We start from the raw sequence: 24,400 nt of genomic DNA on the forward strand, positions 1-24,400 counted from the left end.
CTGGATCTCTGGCGCTGTGTTCACTCGCTCTCGGGGAGAATATGTGTGGTGATGAGCCGCGTGTGTGTGTGCGTGTGTGTGTGTGTGTGTGTGTGTTTGTGTACGTGAGATGGTTGGTTGCTTGGTGATTAAAGCAGATCATACGAGATAGTGAATTTTGTGATGAGTTGCGCTGCAGCTCTGGTGGCTCTGGCATTGCCAGGGGCCATTCAGAGCTGGAAGAGTGGAACTGATGAGAGTTGTGTGTGTGTGTGTGTGCGTGTGTGGTCAAACTGTGTCACTGTCATCTCCCTGTCTCTTCTCCTTATCTATCTATCTGTCTGTCGTTTCTTCATCCAAGCTCCTTTCTCGCTCCACTGCACTTTCTTTACCCTCGTGATACTTTCTCTCTGTCTTCATCTTCTTTTTCCCCCCAGTTGTTTTTTTTTATTTTGAATTTAGTTATCCCTTTCTCGACCTCCCTCTCTTTTGCCGCTCGAGTCCTCGTCTCCTCCTCCCCTCGTGCCCTTGTCCTCCACTCTATCCCTCTACAAAGGCGCGTTGATTGTGATGATGGTGGTGGGAGGGAGAGCGCACACTGGCTCTTTTGACAAGGAAATGTCAAAGTGTGTACGCCTGTGTGTAAGTGTGTGTCCCTGCGTCTGGGTCTTGAAGGCCAGGGAGCTGATGTCATGAGTGTGTGTATTTGATGCACTGTTTGGCCAGTCATGCTGGCCGCTGGGCCGCCGCTGTGGCCTGCAGAGCCCAGGGGGAGGATCAGGAGGTTGACATGTGAAGGGGAGGGGGGGGGGGTTGGATGGTCTTCTCCATCACCATGCTCTCTGATACAACCTGACAGAAAGAAAAAATGGCCACTGGAGAAGTATCTTCAAAATCTCAGACGCCTCCGTGGGTGCCTGCTTGATTTTCTGGGTGGCTCTGACGTCTCCCGGCATAAAGAAACATGTCTGTTCGCTAACTGGAGTCTGCATTGTTGTCTGGAAAAAAAGAAGAAGAAGAAGAAGAAGAGAGAGCTCGTTCCTCTGCCAGAGATAAAGCTCAGTCCTTGATCACTCTTCGTGCCGGCGCTGGCTTAATCTGGCACATGTCACAAGAAAGCACTTTATTTTATCTTTATTGGAATCAAATTATGCGTCATGTGCAGACTTAGCTATTCACAAATTATCATGCCTATTTGCACGTGTGTGTGTGTGTGTGCCTCACAGTGTGTGTCTGTGTGTGGTTTAAAGCTCATATGGTTTTTTTTCTGGTGTTCAACTGTCACACTCTGGCTTCGCACCTTTTCTGATACTCAGGAGGTGACGAGTGTTCTCAGGTCATATTTTAGCTACATATAGACTTGTGGCTCTGTTAAGTTCTTTGGAAACTGTTAAATGTGTTTGTATCACAGCTGCTGCTGCTGCTTCATCAGAGTCTTGTGTGAGTGTGGAGGGAAACACAAGAATAAGGAAGAAATATCATTATGTGAGTGGCTTCATGCATTTCCTGTGAGACGGAATGTCATTTTCTTTGGTAAAATGAACATTTCCTGGATGCCTTTTTCACTTTATACTGAAGTGGCATTCATGAGGTATTCACTTATTACAGATAAACATCTGACGTCTACTGAATAATCCATTGGAACACAAGAGTCCTTTGTGTTTTACTCCAAAACCAAAAAATGTAAATAATCCTCAAAACGTGTAGCTACCATCTCAACCACAGAGCTGGTGAAGTGAATACTGATGTACACAGTGTAGAAGTTTATTATACTGTCATTTTCTTTCACTCATGCTCAAATATTACCCAGGAAAATTGGGTCGTTTAAAGAGAGTTCTCTGAAACACACTTCTGGACTGTCTCCACTCTGTGTCTCACACTGCTGACCCAAGACGCCGGCACAAAAGACATATGGGCACGGTGATGTATAAAAACCATAAAGGTCCAGGTAATAGAGCTGAACTCAATACTTTTCTGAGCACAGAATGAGAGTTATTTTTGAGATTAGATAGATAGATAGACAGACAGACAGATAGATAGATACCTTGTAAGCTAACTATCACGTTAACTAGCAAGACTGATAGCTTGTAAGCTAACGAGCAAAATAGATACTTAGTAAGCTAACTAGCAAGATCGACAGATAGATAGATAGATACCTTGTAAGCTAACTAGCACGTTAACTAGCAAGACAGATAGCTTGTAAGCTAACGAGCAAAATAGATAGATACTTAGTAAGCTAACTAGCAAGATAGACAGATAGATAGATAGATAGATACCTTGTAAGCCAACTAGCACGTTAACTAGCAAGACAGATAGCTTGTAAGCTAACGAGCAAGATAGATAGATACCTCGTAAGCTAACTAGCACGCTAACTAGCAAGATAGATAGATAGATAGATAGATCATCATCACCAACCATATAAAAAAGAAAACAAAAGAAGCAGAATCACAGACTAGTACATTAAACACCTAATAACACTCTATGTAGTGTCTTTTTTTGCCCATCGAGTTGGACAAAACTGTAAAACATGTAAAAATGATTCTCCAAAGTTTTTTATTTCTTTGATTCTGTAAACTTAAACAATTCCATTGAATCAAACCCAAAATAATTATTCAGTCAAAATATAATATAACAAACCATTATACACTGATTGAGCAACAACCAACGCTTCTATCAACCTGTGGTATATCACCTTTGCTGAATGGAGTTTATTTTAGTTCATTTATTTCCTTTAATTCACATATAAAAAATGAAAAAAAAACTGTTTAATATAAACACAGAATTGTTAAGTCTTAAATGAAAAGGAGTAGAAAGAAGAATAATCTTATTTACCCTCTCCCTTTATCCCAATTAATCAATTTACATAGTATATAGAACAAAATGACATTAATAATTGTAATTTTACAATTATTATAATGGAGAGCACGTCCTCCTGCTGAGTGGTGGGAGGTTCTAAAAACACTCTATATCAAAGAACTCTACGTTTTCAGTAATATCTGTTGCAATATCACCACACACTGATGTTCAAGTGAGATCTTTTCCTAGATTATTTAGCAGCGCATCACTGAATCTGCCAGCCGGGTTGGTTTGGAAAGATGCTACAACAGCTCGTACACATCGTGCACGGATAGTTGTCAAAATAATCAAAATGTGTTATGGTCTTCAAGTAGCCACAACTTTGATATGTCTATTATTATTTTTTATAATCTTAGCATCTGTGAAAGGTGCCACATATGGTGACACTCTCAGAGTGACAATGTTTGCAAGCTGTTTGATGAGTTTCTAACATGTGTCGCATGTGCCATCTTCTTTCAGTGACATTCGTCATTCTTGTGCGCTAAATAGCGTATTGTTTGGACAAATTAACCCTTAGAACAAAGAGCATTTTGGCTGCTTTTTTCCATTTTAGTATGTTTAAACATACAGTATATTCAGAGGCTATAGGAATGTGCAACATAGCGTGTCTTATGTCCTTTTTTCAGCACAACCTATGCCATCAAACTATAAACACACCGGAGCAAAAAGTGTTTTGAATTTGTGAAATTAACAGTTCAAATTTCACTTGGCTCGTTTTTATGAACAAAAAGTAAAGAAAAAAAGTCTATTTTGTGAATTCTGCACAACCAATGCTATTTTATATCACTACTATAGTGATATATATGTATCCCCCCCATATTAGAAGTTGTGTATTATTCCCACAGTAATTTACCATGGGTGCACCTGCGGCCACGTGAGCACTAAGGGTTAAGGCAAGTGTGGAGTTAGATTTAGTAAAGGGTTAGAGTATGCTTTCGGTTTGAATCCTGGTTCGACGGGGACACATCTGCGTGTCCTCTCAGATTAGGGCGAGGTTAACTGGCGATCCTGACTTGACCAAAGGTGTTAATGTGAGTGTGAACGGTTGTTGGCCCAAAGTTTTATGGTCCATGCTCTGGGGGACCGTCAGTGTCTCTACAAAGTTTTGCACCAATCCATCTGAAAGCTGTGTCATGTCACTGCAGTGATGGACCAACCAATGGACATATTGGAAAAAAAAAAGTTCATTTTGTTATCTGGACTGAAACCCATGTATCACACTGACAGCAGTATCAAAACAATTTCATGAAATACCAGCTGCGCGCAAAGAACAACTGACAGTGAAAGTTAAATCGATACCTGAGCAGATTGTATAATTTCAGGGTATTATACAGTTTATCCATAAACCCACCATAGTGTGACTGTGTCCAGAGTTTATGAGTTTGTCTGTATTAAAGGGGATTTTTTATTTTTTTTAATGTGTGGCTTGCAGAGCCTATTTTTAGATAAGCTTCCGACCTTAAAGCCCCTCTCTGTCCCTCTGTGCCGAGGGGACTGAGGATCTGGACGTCCACTTTCCCGTGGCACAAACACTAACACATTACAGGCATGCGGTGCCGACAGACACATGCTTCATTTTAAAACAACTGTGAAAGTGTTACGGGGGGGAAGCGTGACGTGCCAAACTCATTATGTGGCATGTTTGGACCTTGCTGAATGGGACCCTCTTTGGTTGCTGTGTACTGCGAGGTCACTTTGTCCTTCCAGCCACCACACTGCGGATGAACTGAGCTGTGTGCCAAAAGCCGGTGAAGCTCGTCAGTGAACCAGTGGTCAGGATATGAAGGCACCGTGTTTGTTCAATGACCTTTTGTAGCACTTTTCCTCTGCACATTCATTATATCCACAGAGAGACACAAACACACACACACACACCATACAATCTATGCTCTATGCATGTCCGCAAAAATGTGTGGATGCCACATTAGTCTACTCGGCTAGATGTGGTAGCTGGCCCCATGATCCTAGTGCCTGTGGGATGGAACAGGTTGCCATAGCAATATGTGTGACCTGGAGTCAAGTAGTCTCTTGTGCAGAGCCAGACAAGCTGACAGCCGAGGTCTGAATGTGACATTAGGAGACCAGAGCACCTCGTAAATCTGTGGGAGGCAGACCATGAAACCCAGTGGTGAGAATTTGTCAAGCCCCAAAGTGAAATGAAAACACAAACGTCTCGTCGTAGAGGATACAACGGTGACCTTGCATCTCTGCGTTCTCATGCCAGTGTGGAGTCTTGATCACAAGGAGTTTCTGAACAGGAAATTATTATTTCCTGGAAGATGTCCCCTCCAAAGAGTTGCACTAAATGTGATGTACACAGTCATGATTTGTAAACTTTCCCCTCTGTTGTTCTTTGTGCAGATGCACCATCCAGAAGGAGTGTCCCCACGGTCGGTTGTCACGCTCCTGGATCAGCATGAGTGAAGGCCCTCAGCAGTGTCCGTCCATCACGCTGACGCCTCCAGAGATCAGCATCTCTGCAGACATCAAGGTATCATGGATTCCCTTCATCCCATTGTTTCCATCTCACGCTTGTCATAAGTCAAACACACGACTGCTGTTAAGGTCATTGCACCGTATTTAAAGCTGTCATCTCATGACTCCATTGCTATTATTAGACACACTATTATTATTGTAATAATCCTGCTGATAAAGCCATGCCAACACAGTGTGCTGCTGCAGCTGCCTGCAGTACAGTTTATACACTTTGTGCAATGTACGTCTGAGCCAGTGTTTGCTAACCAGGGCAACAACAGATAGGACACGTGCAACAGACTTCTTTTTCTGGGCGACACCAGATATCAAAACAAAAGCCAGAGACTTTATTGTGTTAGGTTTGCACTCAGACTCACCCTGGGTCTGGAGCTGGAGCTGCAGACGAAATTCACAGAGCAAACCTAACATCGTTTAATGATTTCATCCTGGGAGAGCGGCGTGAATGCGAGAAGTGCTCCCCAGTGACAGACACTAACTAAGAAAATGTAAAGAAAAGAAAGGAAAAAGAGGACAAAATACATACTTTAATTTAACCCTTTAACACCTATGCCTCAAAAATGTCCTGCTTATTTTAACCATAAAAGTGATTTTGGCCATTTTTCCAGAATCACTTTGAATATCTGGCAGTTATTTGCAATTTACCGCATGTTAAAAATAGTGCATTTACAAAATGAAAATTGATTTTAGAGAGAAAAACACTGCAGATTTTGCATGTAGAATTTGAATTTTGAACAGTATAAAGTCTTTGTCTTTGTTTTGGCTCAAAAACAGGCCAAAAAATACAAACTATGCACAAGCATTTTTCTAAACCTCGTCGCTGATTCTCCAGCTTCCTGAAACAGCACACATGAAATGACTAGAATAACAACACATTGGCTCATTCTCAGCTTTCACAAACTGTTTGAATTTTTCCGATTGCACAAACCGTTGAGTAATTACGGTAATGTGAATAACGCTTGTGCAAATGTGTCGTCAGCGATACGTGTTAAATACTCCGTATTTCGATGAAAATCACTGTATCGAATAAAGAAAGGAAAATGTAAAATCCGATATGGTCCAAAAAAAAGAAGTTGTTGAAGCTAAGATTGTAAACAAACGGCTCCAGCAGCTTTTTTACTGAGTTGTGTTTTAATTTCCTTTTTTTTATGGGAGCAGAAAATTTGTTACACAGTTGGAGCCTCATGTTTTTGAAATGGCTGGTTATGGCGAGGTGGCACATGCATCAAGCCAAATGTGTTCTTCACAGTTTAATATCACTGCTGTTACATACTCTAGTTTGGTGTTGCAGTCCAATACAGTTTTATTTTATTTACAAAAAACAACACGGTCGGCCAAAGTGCTTTACGGACACATTAAAACACACAGACGATAGTAAAACGTTAAAAACTAATAAAAGACAAAGCGGTTCTGTTTCATAACGCAGTACATACTGTACATATAACATTACTTTTCTTATATATCTTTCTAAATCGCAGTGGCTTTTCATGCCTTCAGTACAAACTACAGAAATCCCTTAAAATGTGTGCGCTATAATACTAGAATACTAATGTACTACTAGTACTAGTATTGTTGCTGTGTTGTAGCAGTACACCGTTATCACTTACCCGAACTGCACCACTGTCATCGTGTTATCGTGAGTTTAGAGCACGTGAAAACATGCAAGTTATTTGCCCCAAAACTGCAAAAAGTTTAATTAACGCCTGTCAAATTCTGTCATATTTTTTTTTGGGCACAATATGAATTTGGGACACAGATAAACTGCTAAATATTGAGTGTTGGTAACACTACCAGTGTGATTTTAATTAAACCTGGCAGGATTATGTGTCCTGGCAAACAGCGTGCATGGCTGCATTAACCTTGGGCTGTGACAGGTGATGTTCAGGAGATTAGGAGCCAAAATGTTTCTCGGCGATAGACAAAAATAGTCAAATAGATGATTGAGTGTACGGTACAAAGCAAAGCGACAAACCCATTCAGAATAACTAGTGGAATTTTCAGATTCATGAACACTATGTTTAGCTGCAGAGACGGAAGCTTTTATCCAGAATTTAATGACAGAATTGTTTTGGAATTAAGAATAAGGCTCTTTTTTTTGTTCTACTGTCGTGTCGTGTTGAGAAAGGGAACTTGGCAGCGAAGGAGGCAGATTATTTTGCTCAAGATGGAGCGGTGGAATAACATAACCAACGTTTTTTTGTTTTTTTTTTGAATAAAGTAAACTCTACTTTTTATAGTCTCGTAAACCATGAGGGACTAAGGCTCTCTGTGTGAGTCTGTTTATAAATAAGTAATGTATGTAGTCTGAGGTGCCTTAAACCTGCATTCTCAGTAATGGCTGCTGTCGGTTGATATATTTTTCTGTGTACTGTGTGTATAATGACAGAAAAGTCAGTAAATACTTCCTTGTGGAGTTTATGGTTTCAGTTGCTAGTTTCAGATCCTCAGTACGGCATGAATCATCCATTTTGTAAAATATGATCCCATGTAGAATGAAATATGGCCGATCCTTAAATGTACTGGTGTCAAACGCGTGCGCTGCTTTGATTGTGGGTCCGACGCTTTAACTTTCCAAGTGATATCGCAAACTTCAGCCAGTCATTACAATTTTGTTTGATTTGAGGTTTTTATGCCAGATTTGGGACCAGCACTAGGACTGACTGGATGTGGCCCTCCTTGGCTGAGGGTCAATTCAGAGTGTCCCCATTTTAGAGCAATGGGGATTGGGTACTTTGCTCCCTAGCCCTTGACCTGGCAGGGGGGTTTGAACTGTCAACCCTCCAGTTACAAGCCCATTTTCCTCCCTCATCCCTCCAAATGTGTGAAAGCAGATCACATTCACACATTTAGCTGAAACACAGCACAGCTCACGCTCAGAAAAGGGTTTTTCTCCCCAATGCTGATCGATTTTGTCAGACAAAGTGCAAAAATTTCAATTCAATTAAATGTAACCTTTATTTAAGCAGGCAAGACATCAAGAAACATTTCTTATTTACAACGGCAGCCTGGCAAAAAGACAAAGCTTCCTGAGGGAAGGGGAAAAGGGGCTGAAAAGCAATATCAAAGGTCGCGAACCCCGAGTCTACAACAAATATTAGCAGCTGACAAACAGCGGCAAAGGTGTCAAGTCAGAAAACATGTTTTAAGAGTTTGTTCCAATGATGACGGACTTTGTTTTGGGTGCTTTCAACAGAACATGGCGTTGTAGACAGCAGTTGTAGTTTGCAACACCTGACACAGGTGGGGGGGGAGGGGCTTAAGCATGGATAAGCATTTACTAGTGAATGTGCAAGGATGAGCAGCTCACAGAGGTATATAGAGTGCAGGTGATAGAGAACAATGGCAGACAACACAACACCCATCAATTTAGCAACATTAGCAACTGTTGCACTCACAGCAAGAAGACCTGGGTTAACGACCCGGTCTTCCTGTGTGAACGTGGGTTTTCCCCCGGTTTTCCTGTTTCCTCCCACAGTCCAAAAACATGCAGATTTGAGGATTTGGCAAATGTGACACTCTAAATTGACTGTAGGTGTGAGTGTAAGAGTGAATGGTTGTTTGTCAGCTGGGATTGGCACCAGCGCCCCCTGCGACCCTCATGTGGAGGATGTAGTGGTAGAAGACGAGTGGGTGCTTCATAGCTGCCTCTAGCACCAAACATCAGGTCGGCCCATCGTCGACTGTCAATGCGAGACATACGCTACTGCCGTAAGACACGCCCCTCGCTTTTTCCCTCAGCTAAACTGTGGGTGGGTGGATTGTCAATAAAAAGCGTCAAAGCCGTTATTCTAAATCATTTCCTCCAGTCGGTGCACCATGAAACAGAGGCAAAATAACAATGTGATTATCGGCTCACTGGAGTCTGACACTTGGAATATATTTGACCTTTAATTACAGCTCATAATTAGACGTGGCCGAGAGACGACAGGTCATTAATTGGTTCGTTAATTGTGGGTAGTCGCTTGTTATGTAGGTCAGACTGTGTTGGGCTGGTCTGTAATGGATCCAGCAGCTGCCTGAGCCGCAGGAGTCGCAGGAAGCTCGGCTCAAGGTTGTCTCCACAAACAGGAAGCAGCAGGCAGGAAGTCGGGGGCTTCACTCAGGAAATGATCAATTCCACCAAACAATGGAGTGAGATATTCTCTCGGACTTGTTAGCACATGTTTGCGGCCACACAGTGTGTATCTGCTGAGCTGCAGAAAATGGAATTTCTGCTCTTCCTCTCTGACACCCCCCCCCCCCCACATCCACTTCCACCCGTTTTTCTTCTATTTTTTTCCTCACACTGAAATAATTTAAGCTGAATTTCATGTCATGTCAGTGTGTGGTGTTATGTTCGTCATTATATGTCTGTCATACTTCATCACATAGCCGGATTTAGATGTGAATGTAGCACCGTGCCATCTGCTTCTTCATTGCACATGAGCTCTTTTTTGTTCTTCTTCTTCTCGTTCTCTTCATGAACTCCTGAACAAACCTGAAGTAGTGGCAGCAACATTTGCCTCTAAACTTGCACATGAACTTAATCTGAATGAGTGAGATCGAGGAACTGTATGGAATTAGATTTACTTTTCACAAAGTAAATAAAATATCGATTTAATCATTCAAAAATGTTTGAAAATACACTTTGCACTCCCTGATTTGTTCTTTGCGCTCCCTCTGCCTGGAACTCGTTCCCCAAGTTTTCCCCGTCGACATCCGACAAAATAATTTGTATAAAAGTATAGCGTTTGTCAGATTATAAACTTTACATACTTATAATTATTTTGCCGGATGTCGACGGGGAACGAGTTCCAGACGGACGGCGACTCTAAGCCTGTGACGTCTTCCGGTCCATTGAGCTTCCTAAGGCCCGCCCACAACAAAAAAACACAAGAACAAGTGTATTTTTAACCAATAAAATGATTAAATCGATATTTTATAATCTATATAATTAATTAGAGTACATAATTAGTGTCTAAATATCAGTATTTCTTTATGTTTATGCTCTTATCCTGATCGTAGGACGTCGGCATCCTGATAAACGGCAGTGTTCCTGATCTGGCCGGCTCCCGCGTGGAGTGCGAATATGGGCCGGGTGTTTCTACAGCTGCCACGGTGCACCTGGACTACGGCCCCGCTCAGATCCAGACCTGTCCGCTGCTCCCTCGAGAAAACTACCAACCCATCCCTCCCGGCACAGGTGAGACCAATACACCGTATATTTGTTTTTCACAGAAGCAAACACAGATGAAGTCCACACAAAAACTGCTGAGCCAGAAAATTCTCCGGATGGTGACCAACACTCTGGAGAAAAGCGCTGTATTTGTGCCATGTGAACTGTTTCCTTCAGAGAAGGTGTTTTTGATTCCCACAATCCACAAAAATGTCCAAAACAAATCTTTTGTGCAAAGTTTGATTTAATTGTTACATCATGTGGAACGAGCTGCAAACCCATGTCGGACTGGCCCCAACCCTGGAAACTTTGAAGTGTCGTCTTAAAACTCACTTTTACTCCTTGGCTTTTAACACAGCATGATAACCGTGTGGTCTCTCTCTGTCTTTTAGTGTCTTTTTTATGTCTTTTGGTGTATTTTTTATGTCTTTTTATGTCTTTTTTATATCGTATTTTTGTGTATTTCTTATTTTTTTATTTAGGTGTTTAGTGATTTTAGGGAAATTCCCAGACTTCAAGTAGTCTACAGCACTTTGGCAACCATGTGTTTTTTTAAATGTGCTATACAAATAAAGTGGACTGGATTAGATTGGATTGGAAATAGAAGTCTGTGTAGATTCTCATTCATCCAGGTCATATGTCAAAGTCACGTGGAGCCGGAAAACATTTTTCCACATTTTGGACGGCTCATTTGATTTTTTTTTCACTTGTTAGATATTGAGCAAATGTAATTTCCCCCTCTTGTTTTTCCCGAACACAAAAACGCTCGTCGCCGCCTTGTTCGTGTTATGAAACAGATACTATCTGGAAATGCTTTACACATGCGGCTTTGTTTACATGCCTTTGTTTCTGCAGATCATCTGACTGTTTCTGTGGCGATAAAAGTGAATGGCACATCTGTCGTATCTGGGAACTTCATCATCTACGACTGCGAGAGGACTGGAGCAATACACCCCAAGACGTCGTGAGTCACACGCCTGTTGTTGCCACTGTTTATCTCAAGCTCTTGATTTATTCAGGGTTTGGTAATTCAGCGTCATTGTGATCCCTTACTTTCAAATCAAATTGTTCAGACTGCCAGAAACCGCTAGAACTCATGGGATTGAAATTACATTTGAACAGATGCTTTTAAATCTGAACACACTGGCACCAAATTGCAACACTCCTAACCCTTTACCGGGCAAAAAACTATATTCGAGCTAACGTCCACAGACATCCAGTTCCGAAGCTGCTCCAAAAGGCAAAAAGTACAGTCATGTGACTCTGTCTTCTCCTGCAAAATCTCAGAAACTAATTATGGTATGGTGATGAAATCAATCAGTTGTGTTGGAGCAGGAAAACATCTAAAACGTGCAGGACAGGGGTCCCCAAGGACCAGCAGAATTACTGCTCTAAAAAGGTTCTAAAATAATGTTCCTTTCCTTTTATTAGTGTTTTTCTTGTATATTCTCATCTATACTCTTTTCAGGGGGGAAGGAACCATATATGGAACCTTCAAGAACGTTGATTTTCTATATGAAAAAAGGGTCTTCTATATCCTCCAACTATCCATTCCTCCACATTTTGAATTTCCAAGTATTTCAATGAGTGCTCTGTAAAAGGTGAATGAGACACAAAAGCACATCAAAAGCAGTTGTACAAACCTAATAATAGTGCGGTTGATCTGTATCTACTTACTAGATAAACTAGTTACTAGTGATGCACCGATCGGCTTCGACGTCTCCTGAAACCACATGCACCTGTTAATTACCCACCAGCCGCCCACCGTGCGTCAATTATTTTCTCCCATTTTAGAGTACCACATCCTCCTCTCTCATAATTAAATACACTTCCACAGGTGGATTATGTGAGCAGTGATTAATAATTTCCTCATTAATTATACATTATCTCACCCACTTTAACCTGCCTAATCTGCAGGGTTTACTGTGACTGCAGCGTCCTCCTCTCTTCATATTTCTTAGTTCACGATGTGTCACATTAATCATGTGACATGCCTCACAAATCCTCTGCCACACACTGTCACTGCAAAACTGGTCGTGACGTCACCTTTAGACACATAAACTCTTGTTTTTCACGATTTGGCCGGGGCCATGTTGACGTTTTGCAACTTGAACTTCTTTTATACCTATATATAAAACTTATTACATGATGTCATCTTCATTTTATGGGTCAAATAATTTTTTGCCGCTCCAGATTATTTATATTTCGGCGGTGGCTCTTTTGATTATTGAGGAATATTCTCACAATCAATTTATCTGTGGATTATTTTCTCGATTAATTGGATATTTGTTTGTTCCAATCCAGTCGGATGTTGAAAAATGTGGATCAGTGTTTCCCAAACCTGAAGATGATGATGTTCTGAATGTTCGGAATGTCATGTTTTGTCCACAAACCAAAATAACACAGTTTCAATGATTTTTCTGTTATATGGAGAAAAGAAACCAGAAAATATTCACATTTAAGAAGCAGAAAAATCAGAAAGCTTGTTTTAATTTTTGAAAAACAAACACTCAAACTGATTAATCAATTATTAAAATAGTTGACGATTAATGTAGTAATAAATTAATAATCTATTAATTGAGAAACATAAGCTCATTTACCCATATTCTTCCATTTAGAGTTTTTACAACCCTTAGTAAATTCTATAGAACTTAAAGATGCCAAGATGCAACAAACATTTCAAATGTGAGTTGTCAGACTTAAATATTAACCCTTAGAACACACATTTAGGCTGCTTTTTTTCCATGACTATGTTAAAACGAATATACAGAGGCTACAATCCTTTTTTTCAGCACAACCTATAAGCAATCTGATGAAATTATTACTTTTTTTTCCATTTTCACCCACTAAATAAACACCATCCATCCATTATCTCCCACAAAAATACTAAAAAGAATTTAAAAAGTTGTGTATAATTCCCGCTGATCTGTGCCGTGTGAGCACTAAGGGTTAATATGAATTAATATAAGCGCTTTGAGGCACAGTAAGGTAAAACTTGGTTTTAGATTGACAGTAATGCATTAGGATCAGGACTGAACTATCACGTTCTGTGTAATCACTGTTTATTCCTTTATCTACTGGATATTTTTTAAAATTTTGGGCAATCCCACAAAATAAATATTTCTTAATGAGACATAAATACTAATAGACGATGATGATTGTTGTCGTCCCTAAACTGTGTGCTTCCCGGCGCTGTGGTATAAATATAAATATAAATATCAGCCAAATGTCAGGATGATTCTCCCTGGCATTGTAGATATATGCATATCTAGTTGTGAGGTGAGAGACAACAAAGCTTGTCTCCTCTGTTTGTCTCAAAGGCCTTTCAGCTTTGTCCCTGAAGTCTTCAGCTCGTGTTTTTTCTCCCCCTCTCTGCTTTCTGTTTAGGCCTCTGTCAGTAAATACTGCCGATGCGTCCTCTTGGAAGGCTTATTGTGTGTTTGGCTTGCTCAGGAATTCTCAGTGCGGGATCAGATTTTGGATTAATATGCTGTAAACGTTAAGCTAAAGGAAATTGGATATGTATGTCTGGCTGGTCATCTCCGTGTTTGTTTTTGTGAACGACTGTGACTTGTGGAGCCTGGGCACAAAAAAGCCTTTCTCATGTCTGGAGGCAAACCAGCTGGCTTCCTCTTGTACGCTGGACTGTGTCAGAGGATCCTCTTTATCTGATGGGCAGATTTTAGGCTTAGAAGGGTGTCTGTGTGTGTGTGTACATGTTTATGTTACCTCTTAAGGACCCTTTCTGGTACCAACGCTGACCTTGTCAGGACCAGTAGTCCTCAACGGGACCAAATCCTGATCCTCATGAGGCAGAACCTCATTTCTGAGGTTCTGGTTCGAGGAATGATGTGAACTGTGTTTGGGTTAAAGAGATGACTCCACTGTGTGTTTTTCAAATGTGCTATTTTATGGCTTTGGTGTTCAATACATACAAGTGACACAATTTCACCATTCATTCATCCATCTTCTACCACTTTATCCTCCACATGAGGGTCATCGTTGGGGTCGCTGGTGCCAATCCCAGCTGACATAGGGCCAAAGGCGGGGTACAAGTCTGTCTCAGGGCCACATAGAGACAAACAACCATCCACTGTCACTCTCACACTCACACTCATGCCTATGGTCAATCTAGAGTGTCCACTTTACCTAATCCCCAAATCTGCATGTTTGCATCCTGGTTTAGGCCTTTCTGTGTGGAGTTTGCATGTTTTCTGTGTGTGTGTGTGTGCTGAGTGCTCCGGTTTCCTACCACCGTTCCAAAAACATCCATCCATCCATCCATCCATCCATCTTCATCTTCCACATGAGGGTGGCGTGGAGCACTGGTGCCAATTTCAGCAGACATAGGGTGAAAGGCAGGGGGGGCAGATTTGGGACTTTTCCCAAGTCCCAAATCTGCATGTTTTTGGACTGTGGGAGGAAACTGAAGAACATGCAGAGGTTACTAGGAAACTTTAAATTGACCATAGGTGTGAGTGTGAGAGTGGATACTTTGTCTCGAGACTATCCAATGAAACGTAAATATAGGTCATATGCAGGAATTACGACCTATGTCTACGTTTTCAAAACCAGCGCCCCTAGTGGTTGTATACATCACAGCAACCTGGTACCTTGGAAGTGGTATCTAGTAGCTTCGCCAAAGAGCACTGCACCCGAGTGTGGTCGACAAGGGTTCGACTCCCTATACCACATTTTTATTGCCTAACCCTGTCTTTTTTGCCCTAACCCTAACCTCCGTAACACATGTGCATATTTGAGTTGAAAAATACCGCAACGCACAATATAGGTCGTATGCAGGAATTACGACCTATGTCTACGTTGTCAAAACCAGCGCCCAAAACGACCTATAGTTACGTTTCAGTTGGAGGACAGGTTGTTTGTCGCATGTTTTTACCCTGCGATGGACTTGTGACATGTCCAGAGTGTTTCCCCCCCCCCGCCTTCTGGCTCCAGCTTCCCCCTGCAACCCTCATATGGAGGACAAAGCACAAGACAATGGATGAATAAAGGAATGAATGACTGTCCAAAGGAATGAAAAGTCACCGCAGCGTCTGAGCAAGAATGGGCTTGTGTATGTATTTGTGTGATTTGCTGAGACAGGACCCATTAGGGCGTAGCCCCTTTGTTCACTTTGTGAGGTGTGAACACAGCAGTTGCAGGTACATGTGTGCAAGACTGCACCCAATATGCGCGCATGCCCTCGGTGCTCCGCGAGGTCCAGGAGTGTGAAATTAGATGGTGGATTGTTGGAGGTGATAATGAGCAAAGTGCCATTCTCACAGGATGAGCAATGGGCTGCAAACTGTGGGCGCCGCAGTAGTTTATATGATTTCAGTCACTTCAAGCCGTTTTCTTTAATAATCTCTTAAAGAGAGTCTCATGAGCCACATCCTTTAATGAAACTAGAGAAGTGGAGTCTCTTTGTTTTGTGCTTTATGGATAGAGCGAGAGCCATTTTAACTAGTCGTTATAAATCAGAGTCAAAGTATTAAACCGGCCCACATAATTCATGGGTGTAATAAAGAGAGACAGTCTCTCATCAATATTAAAGTAAACGTGTCAGGGGATGATTGGAATTATCTAAGCAGATCAGTGTCTCAGCTTTTAGAGCTTTTTCCTTTTCACGGCGTTAAATAAAGTGTGGTTTTTGTTGCTCTTTGTTCAGAATAGTCTGTGTTTGTGTTTGTGTTTGTGTGTGTCAGTGGGTTATGACAGTGCAGTCATGACCACTTGAAAGTGGTCACTAAGTTAAGTGTTAACGACAACCAGACCGCAGCATTCCACGCTCATCAAACAGCCCACAAGGACAAACCACCTAGTCTGCCGTCTCTCTCTCTCTCTCTCTTTCACTCACTCACTCTCTTTCTGGCTTGTATTTGCTTCTTATGTCTCCCTCTCTCCCTCTCTCCCTCTCTCCCTCTCTCTCTTATTTGCTTGCCCTCACCCTCGTCTTTTCTGCTGGATGTATTTCTCTTTGACAGCGACGTGATTGAGGATGTGTGTTTAACCGCTGTGTCCACGGAGAGACCCTGAGAGTGGGAGCCTGATTGCGTATTTAGCGTGTGTGTGTGTGTGTGTGTGTGTGTGTGTGGTCATTATGACTTGAGATGGACGGTGCCGTGAGGTGTTTACTGTCAGTGTTAGGTCAAGCAGAGAGAGTGAGAGAGTGAGAGAGAGACAGAGACAGAGGAGGAGGGTATATAAAGAGAGAAAGAGAAAGAAAGAGAAGGTGTGAACATGTTCACAGGTGGTGTTGTATAGGTGTTTTAGTGAGACAGAAAAGGGAGTCGGGGGTGGTGGGGGAGAGACAGAAAAGCTGCAGATAAGAGCCTTGAGGAGGCCGTCTGCTTCTAATCACACACACACACACACACGCGTGCACGCACACACATTTCTATCACATACGTGCATGCTCGCACACCCGCTGCATTGCCTCCAATCTCGATCCCCTCAGAGTGCTGCTATCACTGGAGGTGATATCATTCCCAGTGTGGGACATCTGTCTCTTCCCAGAGGCAAAACAGTGACACACGCTTCACTCACACACACACACACACACACCGCACACTGGAGGTGTTCCACTTTTCTTTTTTTTTGTTTGCATGTGTTTTATCCAACTTTTTAATTACTTTGTTTGCTGTTTTTTTTGGTGACGCGGTGCAACGTTGAAGGATCAGGCTGCCGATATTAATTAGTATTTCTATGACTATCAATCACGTGTCACGATGCTTGTGTGTTTGTGTTGGCCTTGCTGCGGTTTCTGCCTCACATCACATTCCACCTCGCCCACCAGATGGACCATGGACTTCTCTCCTCTTTTTTTTTTTTTTTTTGAAAGCAGATGAAAAGTAACAAAATATTCCGTTTTTTTTCCCCTCACCTCAGTGGAAAACATCATGAGGTCAGCGTAAGGTGTGAGAAAGAAGCGGCATACTGGAATTTTCACTGTGATTTTCACTCCAGACACTGAAGATAAACAAAGTGTCAGTGAACAGTTCATCTAAGGTTTTCTGTCCGGAACAGAAGAAAAGACGTTTTCAATGTATTCACAGTGACATCTTAACCAGAAGTTTGGCCTGAACTAAATAAATCTTGTTTTAATCCCACACCAAACCTTAATCTAGATGTTAAAAATACAATTGCATGAAAACAAAAGATTTATGTGCACTTTTAACCTGGTTTTCCCACCTATCAAGTACAATTTACAAATTAATCTTTGTTGCATTCCACAATGGGGATTCCGTGGAATGACGTTAATGTACATAGTATTTTGTTGACACGTTGACTAAGCACACTGACGTTGTATCGTGCTGCGTCTTTATTCAAGTGACAAACCAAACTGGAAACATCTGCGGGGAAATAAACCTTTATTCACAGATTTGAAACTCGTCCAGTGGTGTGAGGATTTACTTCAGAAGTCACAGGAATGAAACAGGAGCTCTTTTGTTCTACATTAACGTGGATCTCACTCTGATAAACTGTTGCCTCGCTTTGAACGTTGCTCCCACAAGGAATTGTGGGACGGCATTAACTCCTCTCCTTGTATGAAAGGAGGGAGGTTCAGTGTTACCTAAGCTGGAGGAGATAAGACAGGAAACACTAAATCACAATTAGCACGTGAAGAATTCGACCAGCTCTTATCACGGCTGTCACTTAAACGCTCGTTTCACTCTGTTAAAAAGAAGCGGGGGGGGGGAGGGGGGATCATGGAGTATCTATCCATGATGTCAGCTGTCAATCACACCACAACCACGCCCTAAAATATGCTGTGATTTATTGTCCAGTGACACTAACTGCGACAATAATTTACTAAAATGGACGTTGTGTTGTTTTGAAGAAGACCAGAAACTAGCGGATTGTGACCGTCAACTCCTCGGGAAAATCTTTTTTTTTACTGGCGCAATAAATCTAGTGAGAAGTGGGTTCATTCTCTCACAGACTGAAGCTGCTTTCAGACACACACTGAGCTCTGGAGATTGTCCAGAGGGGGTTTATGTGTGAGGGCAAATGTCTAGTCTCCAGGGACGGATGACTCAATAGCACTTTTTTGTGTATGACACCATCTTATAGCGATACTGGCATCAGTCTGTTACTGTCTTTGACCTCGTTCTGCATCAATTTGGCGTGTGCTGATGTATTTACTGCCTGTGAGCCATTTTAAAAACAGAATGCTGCATCAGTGCAGCCCTCACTAACGATGGTGGCGCACGTCTCTCTTTACATCATGTCACTTTTGGTTAGTCAAGCATTTCTGTGTGTAGATCCAGACCCGATCCAGACCCGCTGTCCCCCCCTGTGTTTGTCAAACTCCAGAGGTAGTAGCCCCCTGATGGCCATTCAATACATTACAGGTTAAAAGCTTATGCGCTGCAGGCATTTTGACCGTAAAAGCACACGTGTTACTGATCACATTAACGTCAGCTCTGTTCAATTCATGTAAGTCAGGACACTGTGACGGTAGCTAGGGTTCCGTTACCCCTGAAAATGAGCAAAACCTAAATATCGCAATAAAAAACTGGCCTACATTTAAAAAAAAAAAACATCTCAAATATCGCTAAAACATTTTTTACCCTCTTTTGAGGTGGATTTTCAGACGTGTCGATATAAAAGTTTATTGTAAAAGTGTAATGGGAATTCTTTCCTGCATTTTCACGTCACCAATGTCACCGGACATGACGTGGGGGGGTTGGGGGTCACTTGCTTTCGGCCATCTTGGATGTCGCGAGGTTAAACGTTACGAGAATTACGGCGATTGTCGTACGCAATTGTCGATTTGTCGAAGTTTTACAACTCGTGAACCAGCATTTTCTCTGAATCTGAGGAACCTAAATGCAAGTCAGCCATCATTTATTGGAGTATTCACAAACATGACAAAAATGTTCCATCTAACAGTGTTTTGTTTCCTGTTTCCTGTTTCCTGTTTGACTTTCCACCTGTAAGACCTGCCCACTCATTTATCACTTGATTAAACATCATCGCGCTGCCTGTGTGTCTGCACTTCACACTTTGCAGATTCTTTGTGCTGTCTGCGGCTCTCAGTTCCTTCCCCATATGTTCCCACTTAAGACATAAATCTTAAGAAGCATGAATGTATAATTTCTCCTCTTTTTTTAAAGAAAAAAGAGACAGAGATCTTAGTAAACGCTGAGCGATCTACAGCGTAGATGAATAAACTCTGATAGGCTTTGAGTACACATGCATTACAATCCATTGCTGGTTTTGGTCTTTGCGTGGAATGTCTTTTTGACAATATGAAATATACCACTGCGTGTATATCACAAGACCTATCCTTTAACCCTGAACCATCAATCAACCCTGTGAACTCAAGTAGAGAGCACTCACTGACAGAAACAAGGATATTTTTGACTCGTCACAAGTTTTCAGTGCGAGTTCGTCTTTAAATCATATAGCGTGCGTGCGCGCGAGTCTTGGACAAACGACTAAACTGCGGCGCTGATGGACCTACTTATCAAAATGTCATTGCCCTCGGCGCCATTAGACTCTAAATGGATCTCACAAGATAGAAGTGCCGGTGGCGGCCACTCTGAAGCCTTTTGTGTTTGCTCAAAGCAGAACTGCCGCGTCCTTATTCCGCGTCATTGTTCTGTCCATACGTCTTCTGCGTCTTGTTGTTCCTGCGTTAATGTGAGCGAGTGAGTGTTGATATGGAAGTGCTTTGTTTCATCTCAAAGCATATTTGGCCTGATTTGGCCTCCAGGCCGACTGTGTTTGTAGCTGTGGAATGAATGTGTCCACTTCTGTGACTAATCACTGCTTCCTTTTATTAAAGCTTTGATGGCAGTAATCAGTTCAGCCACAGTCTGCGTCGCAGTCCGAGTGAATCAGAGACAGCAACACACACTTAAAGCTGCAGTGCATAACTTTTGGTGATTTCTGTTGATGCGGGTGTTATTATGCCGCTCTCGGTTTGGTGTTTAGTGAACAGAATATAGATGTAAGATTGTTTGTGTGCTCTGTCGAGCAATCCCGTTACACCTGGCTGCCTCATATTTACTGTGTTGCACATCCACGGAGAGCCACTTCACATGTCTGCGTGTGCGTACATGCCTGCTGTTCTTTTTATACTGAAACAAGGGTCTGCATTAGTCTGGCGTTCCATGCATGTGTACCCGGTGGTTTTGTATGTCCTTGTATTCTTTGAATTGGTACGCAGTGTCGTAATGTAACCAAGTACAAATACTTTGTTACTGTACTGAAGTACAAAATTCACGTATCTGTACTTTACTTTGTTATTTATATTTACGGCAACTTTTACTTTTACTCCACTACATTTCCTTTAACTATCTTTGTTACTCGTTACAACCAAATAAAGTCACAACCCACAGCCTTCCAGTTGAAAGACAACTCGCCCTACCACTGATCCACCATGGCTCAATCCAAACTCCTCACTTTTTTTAATATTTCTACTTCTAAAAACAGGGGGTTTCACCAATTTTTTCCCCTACTTGGTCAAATGAGGAATAAACCTAGGTCGTTATGATGCTTCTGTGTTTGTTTAATTCACATTCTATTCCAGAGTCTGATTAAATTGGTTCAGTTTTTTTTATTTATTTATTTGATTTTTTCAGAAAACTCATAAAACTAGGCGTAGGGCAGTGGAGTGCTTTTATTTTCTTTGAACACAGTGACTTTGACATCAACTTTTTGCCAGTTCTATTTATTTTTTTACAATCCCAACGTCCTCTGTTGTTATGGGAATGAGACGTGTATCTCAGATCCACTGTCTGATGATCGAATAACACATTTAACTTAAAAAAAAATTTGGACAAAGTGACCATTTAAGTACATTTAATATCAGAAAATGACTTTTGACACACAAGTACAGTAAATGTCATATACTTTAAGACTTTTACTTAAGTAAACTTATAAAAAAAACATTTTCTGGTAAGATACTCTTTTAGGATGTATGAGCATTTATCCCATCAATACTGTGTTTTCTGATTAGTAGAATCCACTTGAAATTGTTATTGTATTTCCAGTCATATTCACTGCCACAAAGTCTCTGATGCCTCCGTCTGTCTTTGACTGAGAAACACAGAGTCGTGTGCAGTGTGTGAACTCACTTGACAATGGTTTCAATGTAACGGACATTTGTTTATATTTAAAAGCTACACACACTACATACTTCAAAACATATGGGAGCAGATCAGAGAGAGACGAGGGGGCCGTGAAAGCGTCCACATTTGTTTCTCAGCTTTGTGTCTCTGTCTGTGTCAGATGTGTGAGCTGCCTGAGCACAAGATGGAAGTGTTACTGGGACCAAGAGAACCACCTCTGTGTCGCCAATAAAGACGAGACAAAGCCCAACCTGCTGGAGGTGAGTAACCAGAAACCCGCTGTGTGTCATAATATTAAAGGCATAGTTCACGGTCTTTCATGTGTGGTTGTATATCCTAATGACACATAGTCTAAAGCTGACTGCCTTGTGTGCCCCCCCCCCCCTCCTGGCAGGAAAAACACATAGTAGCCACCTAATAAATGCTCCATACCATTGTAAGATTATTATTATTGCTTTATCTCGCCAGTAGGCAGCTTTTTCTGACCGGAAAATGAAGTTCATGTCACTTTATAAACTCCTCATTCACATCAGCATTTTTAGCTCACTGGGACGGGGTCAGTGTTGGTCTACTGCTGCTTTATTTGCTAAGTCTGTGTCACTTCTGGAAATCTGAAGAAAGAATTGCAAACACCAAAGTCATAAAATAACACATTTGAACTCACATATGGAGGCAGCAGTGGATCAACTCACTGCTGTGTGCCGTCAGTTAAAAAAGGCTGATTTTCTCTATGGACCTTGGTGGATTTACAAAGTGACACAATCTTCAGAACCCGCTGGACTTGGACGTTATATCTCCTGCCGCAGCGTTACGACACAGGCTCAAATGTAACCTCAATCCTGCTGTGCTGCAATAATCTGACTCCAGACTCCAGTGTTTGGCAAGAACAATTATGGTGACTCGGGTTAAAGTGTCTCAACTACACTTATGTAGAAATGTAGAAGGCAGCTATAATGTCTCAGGAGGTCCTGGTTTTACAGACTCATAACAGGGTAATGTACCGTTTTAAAATTCCCTTGACCTCCTCTTTGGTTTCTCTGTGTGATAGTTAAATTTGCTCTCCCGGCATGTGGGCATGTAGATTCGACAGAGAATTATTACTAAATGTCAAGATGTGCGCTTGCTGCCAGCAAAGAGATAAATCTACACCCATATACTCAGCTGTGGTTTTTATTTATCACTCCGTTTAAGTAGGTGAGAGTACTAATGGATTATGTAGGCATGTTTGGCGACGCAAAGTCCCGCGAGAGTGGGAAGTGCGTATGAAAAGTGAACAGAGCAGATGATGTAAGAAGGTTTTGGCATAAGAACATGAGAAGAGAAAACGTATGCAGCCTCACTGAAAGCGATCACAGCTCCTTAAAAATGACCTTGAGTGTGTGCTCCTCCTGACTTTATCAGGCCCAACGTCAGGGATCCTATTATTCCTGTCCCTTCTGGAATTTTATGGACTCAGGGTCCGTGCGTGGAGGCGACCTCACAGCAGTCCCACACCCTCGGGCTGAGGGTCTGATTGCGATCTGTCACACTGCTGATCCCCCTTAGAGGACTCTCTGTTGTTCTGGTCAGCTGCTTGGGCAACTGTTTTACATCACAAGACTCCCTGAAAAGGGGAAAGAGTCCTTTTTGGTTTTTTTGGTAGACAAATACAGTAATAAAGACACCACTTCTTGTGTCTAAGCCATAAATCTTAGTCATGCATGTTGTTTTTTTGTATCCCATGAAAAAACACATTAAATCGCAGGAGGCTCGGTCTTTTTTAAGTCACCTTTTGTTATTTAAAATGTAGGTTATTTTTAAATATGAAGAATGTTACCAGGTCTTTGTAATGTAGGTCATAAAAAAGAACAGAGTTTTTCTTTTTCCTGCTCTGCTGAGCCCATCACAATGTCCGGCCGGTGGGTCTGTTTTTGTAATCCCTCATCGTCCCTCTATTTGAAGCTATTGTTGTCTTACCCCAGAGCGAGACTTCACCCTCTCATTTCCTCCTCCTCCAGATAAACAGGACAGGTATTTTGGGTTGCGGATGTATGCAAGGGGAGTCATTGTTTTCTTTAACTAACTACCCTATGTCACTTCCTGCCCCCCGACACCCCCACCTCACTACAGAATGCCGCTTCCTGTCCCAGCCTGGTTGCCTCAGAGGTTCCTCCGGTACCATCAGGAATGGCCCAGGACTTCACCTTGTCCCTCAACCACATCCAGGAGGTACGAGAGACAACCTCCAGCTATGGAGCTGGACCCGGTCCAAATTGCATGTTGTGAAAATGATTGGAATAAACCAGAAACATATGGTGTGTTTGACTCAAGCTGAGTCAAACACAGATGGATGGATGGATGTATGTGTGTGCTGGGATTTAAGTCAGTGCATGAGCAGAACCTGAGTGTGGGTGATCCCTGTGTGAAGATAGACTTTACTGCACGTTCACCCAAATGTATAGCACTGCTGTGACCTCATATGCTTGGTATAAGAACATGCAGTCTGACTGCAGGGTGACGTAAAGATCTGACAGCGCGGAGCTTTATCACTGATCTGCTGCTTCTGTGTGTGTCTGCTGCAGAGCTGCTGCGATGTTAAAAATCATGTTGCCTTAAAAATTATCATATACTTTTAAAGGTCCAGTGTGTAAACTCTTGGGGAAATGACAGAAATTGAAGATACACTGATTTAGTGTTGCAATGAGACATCGATATTTATATCATGAGCCAGATCAGCTCTGTGGACCACCATGATTTAACCCTTTACATGGCACTCAGGAAATACAGGAAATACTAAATTGGAAAACCCTACAGTGGTAGAGCATTTCATGTAGAAAATCAAGATCCATGAAGGTTC

The 24,400-nt window shown here is 41.9% G+C and overlaps 1 protein-coding gene across 1 annotated transcript in view; it reads left to right on the forward strand.

Moving 5' to 3' along the window:
• Positions 1-24,400, forward strand: part of plxnd1 (plexin D1) — a 99,317-nt gene that overhangs the window by 13,974 nt on the left and 60,943 nt on the right. The window contains exons 5-9 of the mRNA XM_058642989.1: positions 5,197-5,326; positions 10,333-10,510; positions 11,339-11,447; positions 21,725-21,824; positions 23,674-23,772. Coding sequence (XP_058498972.1) covers positions 5,197-5,326; positions 10,333-10,510; positions 11,339-11,447; positions 21,725-21,824; positions 23,674-23,772 — 616 coding nt within the window. The remainder of the gene's footprint in view (positions 1-5,196; positions 5,327-10,332; positions 10,511-11,338; positions 11,448-21,724; positions 21,825-23,673; positions 23,773-24,400) is intronic.

Source organism: Solea solea, chromosome 11 (genome assembly GCF_958295425.1).
Source record: "Solea solea chromosome 11, fSolSol10.1, whole genome shotgun sequence".
NCBI classification, from domain to species: Eukaryota; Metazoa; Chordata; class Actinopteri; order Pleuronectiformes; family Soleidae; genus Solea; species Solea solea.